This window comes from Hippopotamus amphibius, chromosome 3 (genome assembly GCF_030028045.1).
Source record: "Hippopotamus amphibius kiboko isolate mHipAmp2 chromosome 3, mHipAmp2.hap2, whole genome shotgun sequence".
Taxonomy (NCBI): domain Eukaryota; kingdom Metazoa; phylum Chordata; class Mammalia; order Artiodactyla; family Hippopotamidae; genus Hippopotamus; species Hippopotamus amphibius.
In genome coordinates, this window is record NC_080188.1 from 43,090,288 (window position 1) to 43,106,509 (window position 16,222).

General features: G+C 37.8%; 1 protein-coding gene across 1 annotated transcript; it reads left to right on the plus strand.

Annotated features, from left to right (window-relative positions):
• Positions 1-245: 245 nt before the first annotated feature.
• On the plus strand, positions 246-11,135 carry AMBN (ameloblastin; the record flags this gene model as incomplete). The annotated part of the gene is made up of 10 exons (XM_057726922.1): positions 246-332; positions 3,044-3,094; positions 4,383-4,430; positions 4,918-5,028; positions 6,446-6,682; positions 7,592-7,630; positions 8,071-8,130; positions 8,227-8,271; positions 8,712-8,756; positions 10,590-11,135. Coding segments are annotated over 10 exons (1,269 nt in total), but the record flags the coding sequence as incomplete, so codon positions are not given.
• Between the last annotated feature and the right edge of the window lie 5,087 nt (positions 11,136-16,222).

Consider the following 16,222-nt stretch of genomic DNA (forward strand, 5'->3'; position numbering starts at 1 on the left):
TCATGGAAGTGTTCCCTCATGTTCATTTAGGTGGTAGCTCTGTTTTAAAAAAAGTACTCAGAAATTAATTGCTTGTCAATTCATTCCAAAAACTAATATATAAAAATCACTTGTTTAGCAACATTTAGTTGTTTTGTTTTTGTTTTGTTTTGTTTTGAACCTAGTCGTTTTGGAAGAGCAGAGAGCTTATGTAAATATTGTCTTTTAACCAGTCTGAAATACAAATTCGTCTGATTTGATTCTCTAACCCAACTCTGTTTCAGATCCCGCTTTTCAAAATGAAGGACATGATCCTGATCCTGTGCCTCCTGAAAATGAGTTCTGCGGTGCCGGTAAGTCGGTCTTCTAGGGGATGCCCTGGTAGAGACAGCGCCAGACACCAAACAACACTGAAGGACATGGCTGAGTGTCCATAAACGGACTCATTGGCACTAATCCAGTGGTATCTTCCTACTGAGTCAAAAGTCGGCTGCCCAGATGTCAGCCCTTATGATCTGAAGGCAATAAGCCAAATATATAATTTTCCCTTTCAAAAAGATATTTTAAATATTCCAAAGACAATTTCTAAGTCTTATTCCATCTACTCAAAGTTAAAAGGTGTATGTGGTCTCTAACAATGTCATAGCGCAAATTTATTAGCAAACTACCATTATGAAATTAAAATGGAAAGAGGAAATTTTTCCCAAAAAGTAAAGTACACTTTCTTCTTCATGTTTAAAAGAACAACATTAGCCAAATTACTATGGTTACAAAACTGAGCTAAGTAATTCCATTTGAAGCTAGTAATTAAACAACAAATTTGCCTTACGGGGAGATATTGTGTGACTGAGAGCTGATGTTTCATAAATTAATACACACCATGGCAACGGGGCTACTTGTATGTTACAGTCCTGCACCTGGTACATTCTATCATATATTGAGATGATTGCATATGAACACAATCCTTTGAGCACTGAACTACTGCAGCCAATAGCATGTGATTCTGTTTACATGAAGACTTTATTTAGCTGCTATATACATTTGACAAATATTGACTGAGCACCTGCCATGTATCCAGGAATGTGCTGGCATCAAGACATGAAGATAAATGTGATGTGGTCTCTTGTCTTGAGGAGCTCATAGGTGGCCTTAAATGAACTTAAATATTTAAGTTCCTTGAGACAAAGGATTAGCTATTTGAGTTTCTTAAAGTTAAAATATTTTGGAAAAGGGGGATGAAAACTGACTACTAGGATGAAAACCTCCGTTCTACAGATCAAAAGGGTTTCTATTGTATCATTTGACATGAATTTAAATGAAAGAAAAATTAAAGCTGCCACCTTAGCTTATCTTTGTATGATACTGACATGGGGGTCACCTCAGCCATCCACCATCAGTCTAACATCTTAACACTCTTAGAACTTACAATGGGCCACACCTGTGTCATTCAGGTCCACTCTGAGGAAGAGGACAATTGCTTAGGATTGCCAACTGACTGACTGCCAAATCAGACATTCTTCTCCTTTTACTTCCTCCTGGGAAAGATATCCTCTATCTACATTCATCTAAATATTGTTCATTAATTCATGACTTGGATCAAGTAGAAGCAAAGTATACTTTGTCCTGTAGTTGAATCTATCCCAGGTACCTTATTTTTGTACTGGCCAATAGGAGGAAAGAAGGCTCTACTCTCACATCTCCTCAAATTTTGAACAATTTGCTCAACACACACACACACGTCACTCTTTTTGTCTACACAGGTAACTTGCTCTCTATTTGGAACATTTGCTACATATTTATAACTCCTTTCCTTCTATCCATTTGCAAAACTGAATTATTTGGAAAAATCTGCACCATGACTCACAGGGTGGGATTTACCTGTATAAAAAAGTAGGAGGCGGAGGCAGATAACATACGCTCAGAAAAATATTTCTGAACTTCCTCACAAAGGAAAAATAATCCCAATACATTTAGTGGAGACTCCAAAAATATCTGTGGTTTAAATGAAAGCAGTAAGGCACTAAAACCCCTTCACCCTAGATGGTAACACTATCCAAAGAACCAAAACCCCTCAAAATCTAGTTTACTCTAATTGTTACTCTTCTCTTCCATTCTCTGGTTTTTTTCCCCACTTGTATTCATGCATATTAATAAGGATTGGCTTAGAAAGGAAAAAATCTTACACTTTAAAAAACTAGCTGTAAACATAACTATATTTTTTTAACAACTTTTAAATGAACACAGTAAGTATAATAGTACTTGGTACTAGAATACCTTTTTTTAAGAAAAAAAAAATGCCTTTGATATGATTCCAAAAATATAAACACAGATCAACCAGTTTATACATAAAATAATCTTTCACAATAAAAAAGAAAAAGAAAAAGAAATAAAAATTTTAAAAATAGTAAGCTCTCTCTCTAAATGTGATGGAGGATTTGTTGAAGCTCTTTGAATGGGGGGCAAGTTAGGTTTTGCACATAGTTTTGCAGGATGCCATGATCCCACACCACATTCCACAAACCAGAGCATGTAGGTTTGTCAAACACACAAGAAAATTGAGTTCAAATTTGTTCCCTTTGCTTTTCTATGTGATAACATTTAAATTTAGTTATTAGTTTTCTATTTTGTTGCTTCATTTTACCCCTCATCTGTTTTCAATGTAACTTTCAAACTAAATCATATTTTGCTTTTAAAGCAATATAGCATTAAGATGTAGGCAGAAGGTATATGATTCATGTGGGAGTAAAATTATCAAATATTGGGAATTCCCTGGCTGTCCATTGGTTAGGACTCTGCACTGTCACTGCCAAGGGCCCGGGTTCAGTCCCTGGTCAAGGAAGTAGGATCCCACAAGCCACATAGTGCAGCCAAAAAAAAAAAAAAAATTAAATATTATGTGAATACTCAAAACAACTTAAGTTCTTCATTCTACCCAAAAGCTCAAGTCATTTGGGTGATAAACCAATATTAGCTGGCCCTTATGTACTGGTATAGCTTTCTGTTCTCAGTGTGTAAGGAAGTTTCTCATCAAAGAAAACTCAAAATTATTCTTATTTCCATTTAGGCGTTTCCCCAGCAACCTGGGACACCAGGCATGGCTAGTTTGAGCCTTGAGGTATGTATTGTCAGAGTATTTACATATAATCTTTACATTGGTGTGTTCCTGATAAGAGAGAAATACATGGGCTGTTTCTCAGTTTTCCTGGCTAGAAGTCAATGGCTGTCCTCCTGTGCAGTTCTAGAGAAGTTTATGACATTTATTAGAGCCTCATCTTATAATTTTACTGCAATTCTAAATTTTCAGTTGTTTTGGTCTTTAGAACATCACCTGTATGTGAATCAAAACAACACTAACATTTAATACCTAATACATATTATATATACATCAATTAAAACACATTGTTCTGAAGTCACAGATGGCTTATACCTAGTTCCTTCTCCTCATGGCATATGAGAATGTTCCCATAAGGAAAGTTTATCTTACAAAATTTAATTGTTTATGAGGACTGTAAATAGCATTAACACTGTACTATGGTACCTCCTACATAGCCTCTGTTTGTCTTATTGCAGTTCTTGTACATAATATATACTCTGTTTAGAAAATCTCAGCAAAATAGAAATGTTTCAGATATCAGTAGAAAATATAAACACATGAATAGAAAAATATTTATGAGATTACAAATTTTTCACAAGTCCTTGAAACTTTTATTTATATCATGACTGCCTGAGGGCAACTGATACTTGTATGTGCTAGAAGCTTATTTCACAGTGAAGCTAATTTCACCAAGTTATTTTTTTTTCTTACTTTCTAGCTTTAAGTTAACTCAAGGCACTCTAAACCTCCTCCCAGGAAAAATGAAATTGACTTTCTATTGAATAGGCAGCATTCTTGACCATCTATCTAATATTTACCATTTTCCCCAGTGTTTTTTATATTATTATTTTGAGTGCTTTTTTACTTAGGAAAAAGTTAGGGTTGTTTTGTTTTGATTTGTTTTGGTTTGTTTGCCTGTTTTTTCAAATTCCTCTTTGGGCTGGATTTGTAAAAGGCAAAGTAAGTTAAATGGGGAGAAAGAGAGTCAATGAGACAATGTCCTCGTGATTACGTTGTTATTTCAGTTCAATGAGCTATTTTCCCATGTTTCAATATGACCTCCACTTAAGTGATATTTTCTCTCTTTTAATCAATGATGAAAAGCAAGCTCACTATTTTAATAGCAATGATAACAACAATGGCAGAGCCACATTTTTAACATTTCCAATTTTAGTGATGTGTCTCATTTCATTCAAATTGACCCACCTCAAATTTTGTGCTGATACTACCATATGTTGAGAAATCAATTGTGTCATACACAAAAGGAACATGTGTGATAAACACTAACCCACTTTTTTTTTCTTGATAGACAATGAGACAGTTGGGAAGTTTGCAGGGATTAAACATGCTTTCTCAGGTAACCTTATTTTCAATATTTCTTATTGCGAATATTCATGGTATTGGTGGGAGTGGTATTAGCAGCAGCATTGTAATTCACGAAATTTGTTTGTGAATAAACAATATCTTAAACACTGAAAGAGCAAATGAGTCATTGAGACAACCTAAAACAAAATAAGGACCTAGGATGGGGTGGTAGGAGAAAATAAAAATAATGTTGAATTTTTTCTAGTAAGAAAAAAAATTTTTTGCATTATCAATTTTATTATACAGCCCAAAATATGAATGCTTTAAAAAGCAAAATCTCGAACAAGTTTATGGGAATATTGCAGAACTGGCTCAGAATAGAAAGCAAGTCTATTGGAAGACAACCTATTCACATTAAATTAACCAATATCACTCTTACTTTTGCTATTTCTACATTTTCTGTGGATTTTTTAGAAAATGGAAACCAAGTATAAGAAAACACTGAAATATAAGCATACTTTTTTTCTCCACATCTTTAGTATTCAAGATTTGGCTTTGGGAAATCATTTAATTCTTTGTGGATGCATGGTCTCCTCCCACCACGTTCCTCTTTACCATGGATGAGGCCAAGGGAACATGAAACTCAACAGGTAAGTTAATTGCATCAATGTGTCTGAAACTACAAGCTTTAAAATACTCCCCTGCTTGCCTTCTCTAAGTTGTCATACACTAACCACAGACAGGTAACAGTAATGAATAAAAACTTATCCAAATAACAATAACTCAAAACCTAGGACTGTTTTTAGTACTTAGGAAAATTAAAATAAAATGGTCCAAATTTTCAACCCATTTGGTATTTACTTCAAATAGGAAGATATGGCTTGCAAAGTATGAGACCTATGTTAAAGATATGAACAATAACAATAAATAAACTAGCCTGAAAATGAAAGCAGACTATATCCTGGAAAATTCTGATTTTAGTCAAGATTCTTTACATAATTACTAAAAGACACATTTAAAATGATGCCAAACATTCCTAGTTAAAATATCGCAACCCTTACAGCAATTAATGAATACATCAATTAGTTAATCACTGTTTACTAGGTGCCTAACAAATACATAAACCAAATGGTAGATTGGAAATGAAAGTGAAGGCATTTAAGAATGACTCCAAAGCTTACAAAATTTCGCATCTGAGTAGGGGATAAGACAAGACAAGATATTACAAGGTGCTGAATTGTGAGGTATAAGTAATGAAGTAGGTATAAGTAATGAAAAACCAGGAATTTAGAGACGGGCAATGGTTGAAGAGGTGAAGCACAGAGGAGCTTGCAAACAATTTAAAAATAATAAGGAGCCATTCACAACAGGTAATTTCAAATAATAGCAACAAAACATGGTTGTTTTAACAGGAACTTTCGATTCCAGATAGTTTTCCATCACAAGCAGCATTACTCCCCAAGCCACATTTAGTGGGACAGTAAATTATGTTAATGGTGATTCTTTCTCCACTTGATTGTTTCCAAAATGAACTCATGATATAAGAATCTGATTGGTGTTTTATTTAATTACCCTTTCTTCTTTTCATTAACTCAAAAAATATATTATCTATCATGTTCCAGGCACTTATTAGGAGCTATGTTAAGTCCTGGGGCTATAAAGATAAATAAGAAATATTATTCTCTCTCAGTTGACCAAGGGACAAACCTTTAAAATGAGTAATTGTAATCCAGTGAGAAAGTGGTAAGATAGAGATACACAGAGGCTGCTGTGGGAACCCAGAGGAGGAAATGGTTCATTCTACCCAAAAGTTCATATAGCTTTCCATCTTCATGTGAAGTAGTAGTCAGTCCCAGAGGAAGTAGGGGAGGGAGACACCTACCAGACTGCCCCAAAAAACATTGACTTTAAGTGAATCAGTTCTTCCTATGTAACACAGCTTCAAGACAAGTCCCCTAGACTCTCTTCCACGTAGAAAGTTCCCCAAGCCTTTTTGCTTTAGAAATTCTAGACACCACAGTTCAGTGAGCCATTGCTTCCTGACGCTCCTTTCAAATTTCTCTGCAGTATGAATATTCTTTGCCTGTGCATCCCCCACCTCTCCCATCGCAGCCATCCCTGCAGCCTCAGCAGCCAGGACAGAAACCTTTCCTCCAGCCCACTGGTGTATCCTCCATCCAGAACACAGTCCAGAAAGGAGTACCTCAGCCTCCGCTTTACCAGGGACTTCCGCCCTTGCAGCAATCAGAGGGACCAATGATTCAAGAGCAGGTGGCACCATCAGAAAAGCCACCAGAGACCGAGGTAATTCCTTTCTCTGAAGTCAGATCAGGAGCATCCATTAACTTAGTGAAAGAAAACAGATTTGCAGAGCACATTTAAATAATCAGAGCTTTGGGTATAATGCACGAAAATACAAATAAGTTTTCGAGCACTTGACATATCTGGGAGTAGAACATAAATATCCATTCCTGCCCTTTGCCATCTGAGATAGGGCATGGATTCTAAAAGATCCTGTTACTGTAAAATTGGTTTCTTAGTTGCAAAAGATGAAAGCTTTCAGAGAAATAGGCCAGCCCAGAGAAGTCCAGGCTTCTTATCATCAGGCTTTTTTCAATGCTGGGAGGACTGAGAAGAGTGATGGATCCCTCAGCATTGCAAGTAGTATTTTTGCATTGTTATTTCTCTATCTGGTAATAGAGAAGCCCATCAAGCAAAAGTATTGTGTAATAATATAGAGAAAAGAGCAATGGACAGAAAAGGAAGGTACCATGTAAATAGTACGCTGTAGGCATTTAACAGTCCCCCATATCATCCTGACTCCGATCCTATAAAGATAGACATTATCATCTTTTTTAAAAAGAAAAAGATTTTTGAGAGGTTATGAAATTTTCCCAGTATTACACAAAAATTAAGTGGCACAGCCAGGATTCAAACATGGCATGCTCTGATTCCAAAATTCATTACTTTCTATTCTGCAAAACAAAGCAAATTCATGACAGACATGCCCCATCTCCCTGCTGTGCACCTGAGTCATGTCGGTAAAGGGCAATTGTAATCTCTTTGGTTGTACTCTCGGAGACAAAATGAAAGTAAAAACAAGGAAATTCATTTTAGATTGTTTTATCATAATCGTAAATAAGATAAGAACGTTTTAAGTTCACTTTGTCTATTTTGATTGTTCAGTAATTTTAATATTTATCTGTAATGCAGCTACCAGGAATGGATTTTGCTGATCCACAAGATCCACCGGTAAGTACAAATCTCAATAAGACACCTTCTTGGGAAGCACATCTTTATACTTTAAGAAAGAAGAGTAAAAAATTTTAACTACCCCATTTATCCATAAATATGAAATACAATGGGATCCTTTGTTTTCTTAAGTATTAAATACTTGTTTGGGGTGGGATGAATTGAGAGACTGGGAATGACATATATACATTAATATGTATAAAACAGATGACTAATAAGAAAAAAATATCAAATTGTATACTTTAAACATACACAGTTTATTGTATGTCAATTATATCTCAGTAAAACTCTTTTTGAAAGAAAAAAAGTATTAAATACTTGTTCATCATAGTAATCCATCTGAAAATGTGTTTCATATGACTCTTAGAAATGGCTGTAATGGGAGGTTTCCCTGTATTATAGCAAATATGAATTGCTTATTCTCTTTCTACCACTTAAAGATGTTTCCAACATCCCGTTTGGTATCTCGGGGACCAATGCCACAAAATAAACCATCTCCAGTAAGTTTTTTTAATACCACTTCTCTGTTTGTAATTTACTTAAAAATTTTTCTCTTGGGAAATGCATTTTATGATGATTATTATATTTATATTTAGCTTTATCCAGGAATATTTTACATGACCTATGGAGCAAATCAGTTGGTAAGTCTTTACCCTATAAAAAGTATAATTTTAATTAAACATTATCTTAAGAGATAATATTATATCTCTTAAGGCCTCAAACAATAGATTCCATATTCTCTGAATGCCTAAGTTTGCAACTGAAATGGCAAGGAGGCACACTTCCTATTTGGATAATTCTGGCCAGGAATACAAACACACACACACACACACACTCACACACACACACACACACACACACAATGGCATTAAAGAAATGGTAAATTTTTTATCTAAATTATCCAAATTGGAGATATTTATTCAATAGTGATTCATGTCTCCACTTTACTCTGCCTCTGGACACAGCATTAATATTAAGGTTTAAGGAAAGACCAAATGACTTTTAACTTTGTCTTAAGTAGCTACAAAGATAATAGGAGTCAGCTAGCTCATAATATGATGCAGTGTTTCTTTTTGAACAGAACGCTCCTGGGAGACTTGGCTTCATGAGCTCAGAAGAAATGGTGGTGAGTAATGTCTTCAAACTCTTCTTAAAATAGTGGCCAATGGAGAACAGTCACAGATGACTGGCTGCAAGAGGCATTGGCCATGAATGTAGCTGAATATACAGCATGGGACTCACGTTGTTCCACTCCAAAACCAAAAGCTTGATTCTGAAGCAGCATACAAAGATTTCATCACATTCCCCATATAGTCGTTTCTGAGTGATGACCGTTCTTGCACACAGGATTTTGCCCCATTTCTTGGATATAAGAACAGGAGAAACCTCTCTTAAAAAGCCACCATTATCAAAGAGCAAATGCTTTAAACCAAAAAAGATACACATGGTTCATTAAGTTCCCATCACTTCTCAGACCATTTAACCCCTCAAAACAACAAATTCAACAAAATTGCAAATCATTTAGACCTCAAAATTGAGAGATCAAAAAAAAAAATTGGCCAAGTTTAAAATTTGATTATTATAAAATTCAAAGTATATTAACAACTTAGTCAAGTATATTCTTATTCTGTTATCATTATCCATGCATATTATAACCTGAAAATTTGATCAATAGACTCAGACAATTGGACTTTTTCCCCTCAGAAATTTCTGTATTACATATGTTAGAGCACAAAGCAAAACCAGACAAAAGCATACTGAATCAACAAATCATTATCAATTAGAGAGCCTATCAAATTAATAAATGTACATAAACATGCTGTCTCTGAAAGAAAACTTGAATTGGGTGCCCTCTGTGAGTGAGACACATAAGAAGATCCTATGGAGGCAAGTTAAATAAGATAAGGTTCCTGATCTCAGGGAGTTCACAGTCTAATCAGTAGGAAAAATAGATACAGGGGGCAGAAAATGTGAAAATCACGTGATAAGGGTGGCAGCCCAGAGGTTCACAGTGCCATCCCTGGAGGAGATGATGGGAAAATCTGAGAGCGGAGAGCCAGCAGAACGGAAGAGGGAAAAGTACGGACTCCATAATACCAACAAAATGGGTTAAAATTCAAGTAAGTGTTAATTGTCATTTTATAATATTAATTAATTTATTTATATCCTGCCTCATTCTCAAAAGATTTTCCAGGAGTTTATGAAAAACACAATAAATATAACCAAAAAACTGAAAGTAGAATTTTAAAATGAGTCAAAATGAGGCAATGAGAATACAGATATGCAAGTTACAAGGCCCTGCACAATTGCTGTAAGTAGCCCAAAATTTTGGTCCTAAAATTTTTCGCAGCAGAGGGAAAAAGGTAACATGGTCAGTTCTGGAATTTTAACTGTCCACAGGAAGAAAATATTTCTGTTTCTCCAGAGGAAGAAAGGAAGGAAGGAAGGAAGGAAGGAAGGAAGGAAGGAAGGAAGGACGGAAAGAAGAATTTTAAAAGAAAAAGAAAAAAATGTTACATGGGGCTTCATTCATTTTGAGGGATACTGAGAAGTGATATTGACAAGGTCCTCCAAAATTGCTCAGCAAACTCAGGAATGGATCAGATTTTGTTTGTTTTATGATGGTATTGCCCATTTCAACTGCTTGTTGTTTTCTTAAAATTAAATTCAAACTACCTTTTGCCTGTAGACTTGGTTCGGCCCTACTTCCCTGCTTCTCTCCTTCTTGCCCTTCAGCAGGCATTCAAAGGGTCTTCGTCTCCCTTTCAAAGAAGTGAGCACCCCCACCCAGAAAAGTGCAGAAGCCACGTTAGTGAGAAATGTGCTTACACACAGCTGCCCGCCAATTCCCTGTTCCCTATCGTTTTTTTATGGTTTCTTGGTGAATTTGACTAGTATAATTGCATGGTATAGTTAATAGTATGTGTTAATAGTGTCCTTGATAAATGGTTTTTTCCAGGGAGGAAGAGGAGGCCCTATGGCCTATGGAGCCATGTTCCCAGGATTTGGTGGCATGAGGCCCAGGCTTGGAGGGATGCCCCCCAATCCAGCCATGGGCGGGGACTTTACTCTGGAATTTGACTCCCCAGTCGCTGGAACCAAAGGCCCTGAGAAGGGAGAAGGAGGTGCACAAGACTCCCCTGTGCCAGAGGGCAACCCAGTGGATCCGGAAAACCCAGCTCTCCTTTCAGCGGTAGCACCTGGTCCCCTCGGAGGGCTTCTCGCCAACCCTAAAAGCAATATTCCCAACCTGGCAAGAGGCCCTGCAGGGCACAGCAGGGGACCCCTCAGGGTCACCCCAGCAGACGCCGACCCACTGATGACCCCTGGTTTAGCTGATGCTTATGAGACCTACGGTGCTGACGAGACCACAACTCTGGGTCTCCTGGAAGAAACGACCATGGATTCCACAGCAACCCCTGACAGCCAGCACACATCGATGCCAGGAAACAAGGCCCAGCAGCCCCAGATGAAGCGTGATGTGTGGCATTTCCAAGAGCCCTGAGAGCCTTGAGATGTCAGCTACTTTCTGTATGCACAAGCTCCCCAGCTTTGTCCCAATAGTATATCTTTTTGCGAAAACACTTATTACCCTTCTGCAGCAAAGGCATTAAAAGTGTTAAGCACATATTAATAAATATAAGTGGCTAGAAATAGTGTAGGTCCCCTTCTTGCTTTCATTCTCTTATTGAAATAAAATGTTTCGCCTGTCTCTGTGATTTAGAAATATTATTAATAACATCAGAGCAAGTCTAAGGATCTCTGCATTTGAAAATCACTGTTTCTTAGCTATCTTGACATTATAGAATTTCTCTCACTAGCATAACACAGTTATATCCAGGAAATATGACACTGCTTTGGAAATTTTTCTCTAAGCAAAGGCACATATTCTTAGAAGTATAAGTTCTTTCATTTAAATGTTATTAAACGGGGATTGGCAGACAATCCCTGACTGGCATTACTGGGTTTGGTATACTGGCTTTAAAATTCTCATTTGTAGAGTATTTTATTTAATCTAGTAAAAACATCTAGCCTATTTTAAATAAAGAATTTTTCTCACTGAAAATATCAGAAATTATATGCTTATTATTTTACATATATTTAAATGATTAAGAAAAGCATACCCATCCCCTGCCTTTGCTACTCTTTAACCCATTTTATTCAACTCATTTTTCTTTCCTGGAAAGTTTATTGAGTATCTATCGATGTCCTAGGCACTATGCTAGGGACACAACCCCTTCCCTCAGAGCTTTCGATAGGGATAACTGACAAGTAGACAAACAACCACAGTAATAACAAAAACAGCCACTCTAGGCCAAGTTCAAGTACTTTACATGTATTATCTCACAACAACCCTGCAAAATAGATACTCTCAAACCTGCAACACATGTGAAAAGTGCTATAACAAGGCCAAGTACAGGGTACCATGGAACCACAGAGAAGATTAGGGGCATCTCCAGCCTACGGTTAGGCGCATGGGAGGGGATGGGAGGGATCACACACGTTTCCTCAGAACAGTATGGAAAGCATCTGCAGAATGAGGCCTCCAAGAGGAAGAAACACAAGGAGTCATGTGGGCACCATGTGAGAATTAGCTCATTTCTGTGAAATATAATGTGGGAAAAAGAGACCCAGAAAATGATCATTACTTGTCACCAAAGCTAGCTATGTCTCAGTCAGGGCTATTTGTCTAAATTAAGAGGTTCCATGGCCAGATCTGAAAATTAGCCTCATCCCTAAAAAGTAGCCTCCTCCCCCATTCTCTCCACTTCCTCCCTAGTTGCCCAGCCCAGGTCTTAGGCTCCATGGAACTCAGAGTCCCCTTCATCCCCTGTGGAGATTTTGGAGATGCAGCCAAGGAAAAGAGCCCTGAGATGGCTCCTGACCTGGGATACTTCAGGAGGCCTAATAGGAAAGGCTGTTCTAAGGAAATGCAGCCACCTCCTATTTTCTCTCTCTCTCCAGGCAGAGTGCTGCTCACCCCTACTCCATGGGTTGGAGCCGAAGGAGAGATGTAGGAGATTAAAATTTAGTTTGTGTCCCATAGTGGCTCTGGCAAAGGTGCAACGGTAAGAGAATGACTGCCATGGTAGCCAGCAGATGCCCACTGAGACCTACCTTAGCATTCCAGACAGTCTCCTTAAAAGCAATATGGGGTTCAGTAGTTAAGACTTTGCCTTCCTATGCAGGGGGTGCAGGTTTGATCCCTGGTTGGGGAGCTAAGATCCCACATGCCTCGAGGCCAAAAAACCAAAACATGAAACAGAAGCAATACTGTAACAAATTCTATAAAGACTTTAAAAATGGTCCACATCAAAAAAAAAAAAAAAAAAGCAATATGGTAACAGACATATAGACAGATATGGGCTCAAACACATGTAATCATCTATGAGTCTTTGGAAGTAAGACTTAATCTCTCTGCTCCTGTCTTTTCATTTCCGTAATGGAGCTACAACCCAACTCACCTCACAAGGTTGTTGTGAGAACTAAATGAGAGAAAGTACACAGATAAAACTGCTCAATCATAGTAGTTTCCTTCTTTTCCTACGGATCCTTTTCATAAGGAGAACCTAGCAAAACAGCAGAAGTAACAGTGGAGAAGTGGAATTTTCCCATTAACTGATGAAACTGTGCTTTTCTATTCACACTCCACATTGCATATATTTTTTGTCCTTCTTTGTAATTCAGAGCATGCATTTATGAGATCACATATGCTGGTTTCTCTGATGAATGTTGTCCTATAAAGGGCTCAAAGTTGGTCTCTGCTTTTGGCAGGCTAGGCACTTAATTGCGTTAATAGTTAGATCCACTTTGACAAGGTGGGATACCAAGTTGTTGATACCCTGCCACCATAGCCACTTCAAACACTGATCTATGAGAAAACACCCAGGTGGCCAGTGAAAGAGGTTAAATGTCACCTCCAGGAAGAGCCCTCTTAATTATCGAGAGTTTCCTCCACTATGGCTTCCTTCTACTGGACATTTACATGTCCCACTATATCCCATTCTGAAATATCTATTTAAATAGCCTGGCTTCTAGATCGCCTTATTAGTAATATTCCAATTTTGTTCTTTCGAAGTCCTTGACCAGCTGAGCAATCTGGTGTTGTCCCTAAGTTAGTATAGATCTATATCTCAGGCCATTTGTCCTTCCACACAAAATAGACAAATTAAAATTCTGCCCACTCAGTGAGGTTGTGGTGCATTAGCTGTGCACCTCCAGCTGATACCTGAGTATAGAAATCCTTGAACCACACACATACTCTTTCCTCTCCTTAATTGATCAGCGATAGGGTAATCATATAATTGAGTCTCCAAACCAGGACACTTTGACAGTGAAAAGTGGTGTCATGAATGATGTATGAACGTCGGACAACAGGTATAATAAGCCAGTACGACCTAGGGCAAACCTGGACATCTGGTTATTCTAGTCCTATGGAACTCCCCATGAAGCCAAATGTGTAGATTGATGGAAAGGCATCAAAGCTATAGAGGAACTGAACCTGTTGCTAAGGCAAATTACTTGATGCCTCCAGACATGCTAAATAAAGCCTCATCATTTTCACTTACAATGGAATGCTGCTGTTTATACTGTTTTATGTTTCAGTGGATCATAAATCACCTAGTTCAAGATGGGTAACTCAATAATCACTTGGCATCCCCAAATGAGCAAATTGTGTATTAGGGTCCAATAGCAAAGCTAGAATCTCTTTTCACAAGAAAAACCTAAGGTTCTGTGCTCTTATTCTCTGGTCAGGACTTGCCAGAGGTCCCATAAAGCTATAGATACTTCCATGGGTCCCTGAGTCATAATGTCCAAGTGACAGGGAAGCTTATGATACAGCATGTACCCCTTTCTTGACCTAAGTTACACTCAAAACTGGCAGCCTTTCAAGTTATACACTAGGTGGTATATGTTGCCTTCAAAACACAAAGAAATCCAAAAGCATTGTGCTTCTCTCTTCTTGTAGGGTGGTGCAAGCTGCCGCAGCTTGCCTTTCACTTTAGCTATCTTCACATGCCCCAGACTACTAGACATCTAGAAATGTCAGGAGCTCCATAAACTTTTGCAGTATTTATCTTCCACCCCCTGGCTTGCTACTTCATGCTAATCAAAATCTGTTGCATTGTGTCTTCAATGTAATGGACTGGCATGGTTTCCTGTGGGATTTGAAGATGATCAAGGACCCTCAGGACTATCTTATGATGGATTGCAAGAGAGGTGACATGGTCCTGGGCAAGACAGTTTATTTTGTCCCTGACCTTTAAAATCAAATTGCTTCTGATTTTTCTTACTGACTGGAATAGAAAGAAAGCATCTGCCAGATCAATAACTACATACAAAGTGCCATGGGCTATACTGATTTGTTCCAATAAAGCTACCACATCTAGAGCTATAGCTACAACTGGCATCACTACCTGATTGATTTTGCAATAATCCACTGTGTCCCCATGACCCAATACCATTAGCATCTGCCAAACAAGTGAGTTAAATGGGGATGTGGTAGGTCATCTCCTAAGCCTTCAGTGGTGACACTAATCTCTGTGGTTCCCCCTATAGGTCTTACCGTCTTGTTGAGGGATTGGAAAAGGAATAGAGTTCTAGAAGCTTCTTTCCACTTGGCCCTTTGTACCATTATAGCTTTCATTCCACAGGTGTAGGAATCAATGTAGAATTCTGCCAATTGCTAAGCATATCTATTCTGACTATACATTCTGGGACTGGGGAAATAACCATGATATAGAGTCATGGGACCCACGGTTAGGTGGATGTGGACCAAGATTTCATCCCTCATCTGACTTCTACCAGCCTTAATTGGTAAACTATGAAGCTTTTCAGGTTCAGAACCACTATCTAATAATCTCCAGAAAGTTGGGTATTTCCGTTCCCCCACTCCAGCCTACACAGCCACCATAGTGAACTGCTTCAAGTCTCTCCAGAGAAGACCTAGGGAAACTTCCATAATATATATATGTGGTCTTTTTCACAGGGACCTTGTCTCCCCTCAGCTAAGGGGCTCTAGGTCTGGGAATTAGATAAGAGAACGTTTATTGAGATATAATTGACATACAATAAACTGCATATATTTAAAGTGTACAATTTGATAATTTTTTTCTTATTTGTAACATATACATGGCAATCCCAATCTCTGTGCTCTCACACAGACCCTCCACAGCAGTCAAGCATTCATTTGAGAGTCTAATGAAAGCTATGAATCATCTTTCCTAATATTCATAAAACACTGCCTACAACTGCAGTGATTACTCAGACAGCCTAAAATCTAATCATTCAAATACCTACCAGCATATGGTATTATACAACTTGAGGCAAATATTCAAACTAATTCAGACTCACAGTCTGAATTTTTCAGAACTTGAGAATACTCTCTTTGGGAAAAAAAAAAAAAGAAAAATGAAGTGTCTTCTAGGCCGTTCTGGGGCACCAAACCCGAAATTTAGATAGTTCCGTTCTTCCATAAACACTAGAGACTAGGGTAAAAGTAGGAGTCCTGGCAACCACACTCCACAGAAGCCAGACGCTAGAAACAAAATTCCCAGCTTTGAGAAATGATCATTATGAAGCTGTTTGTCA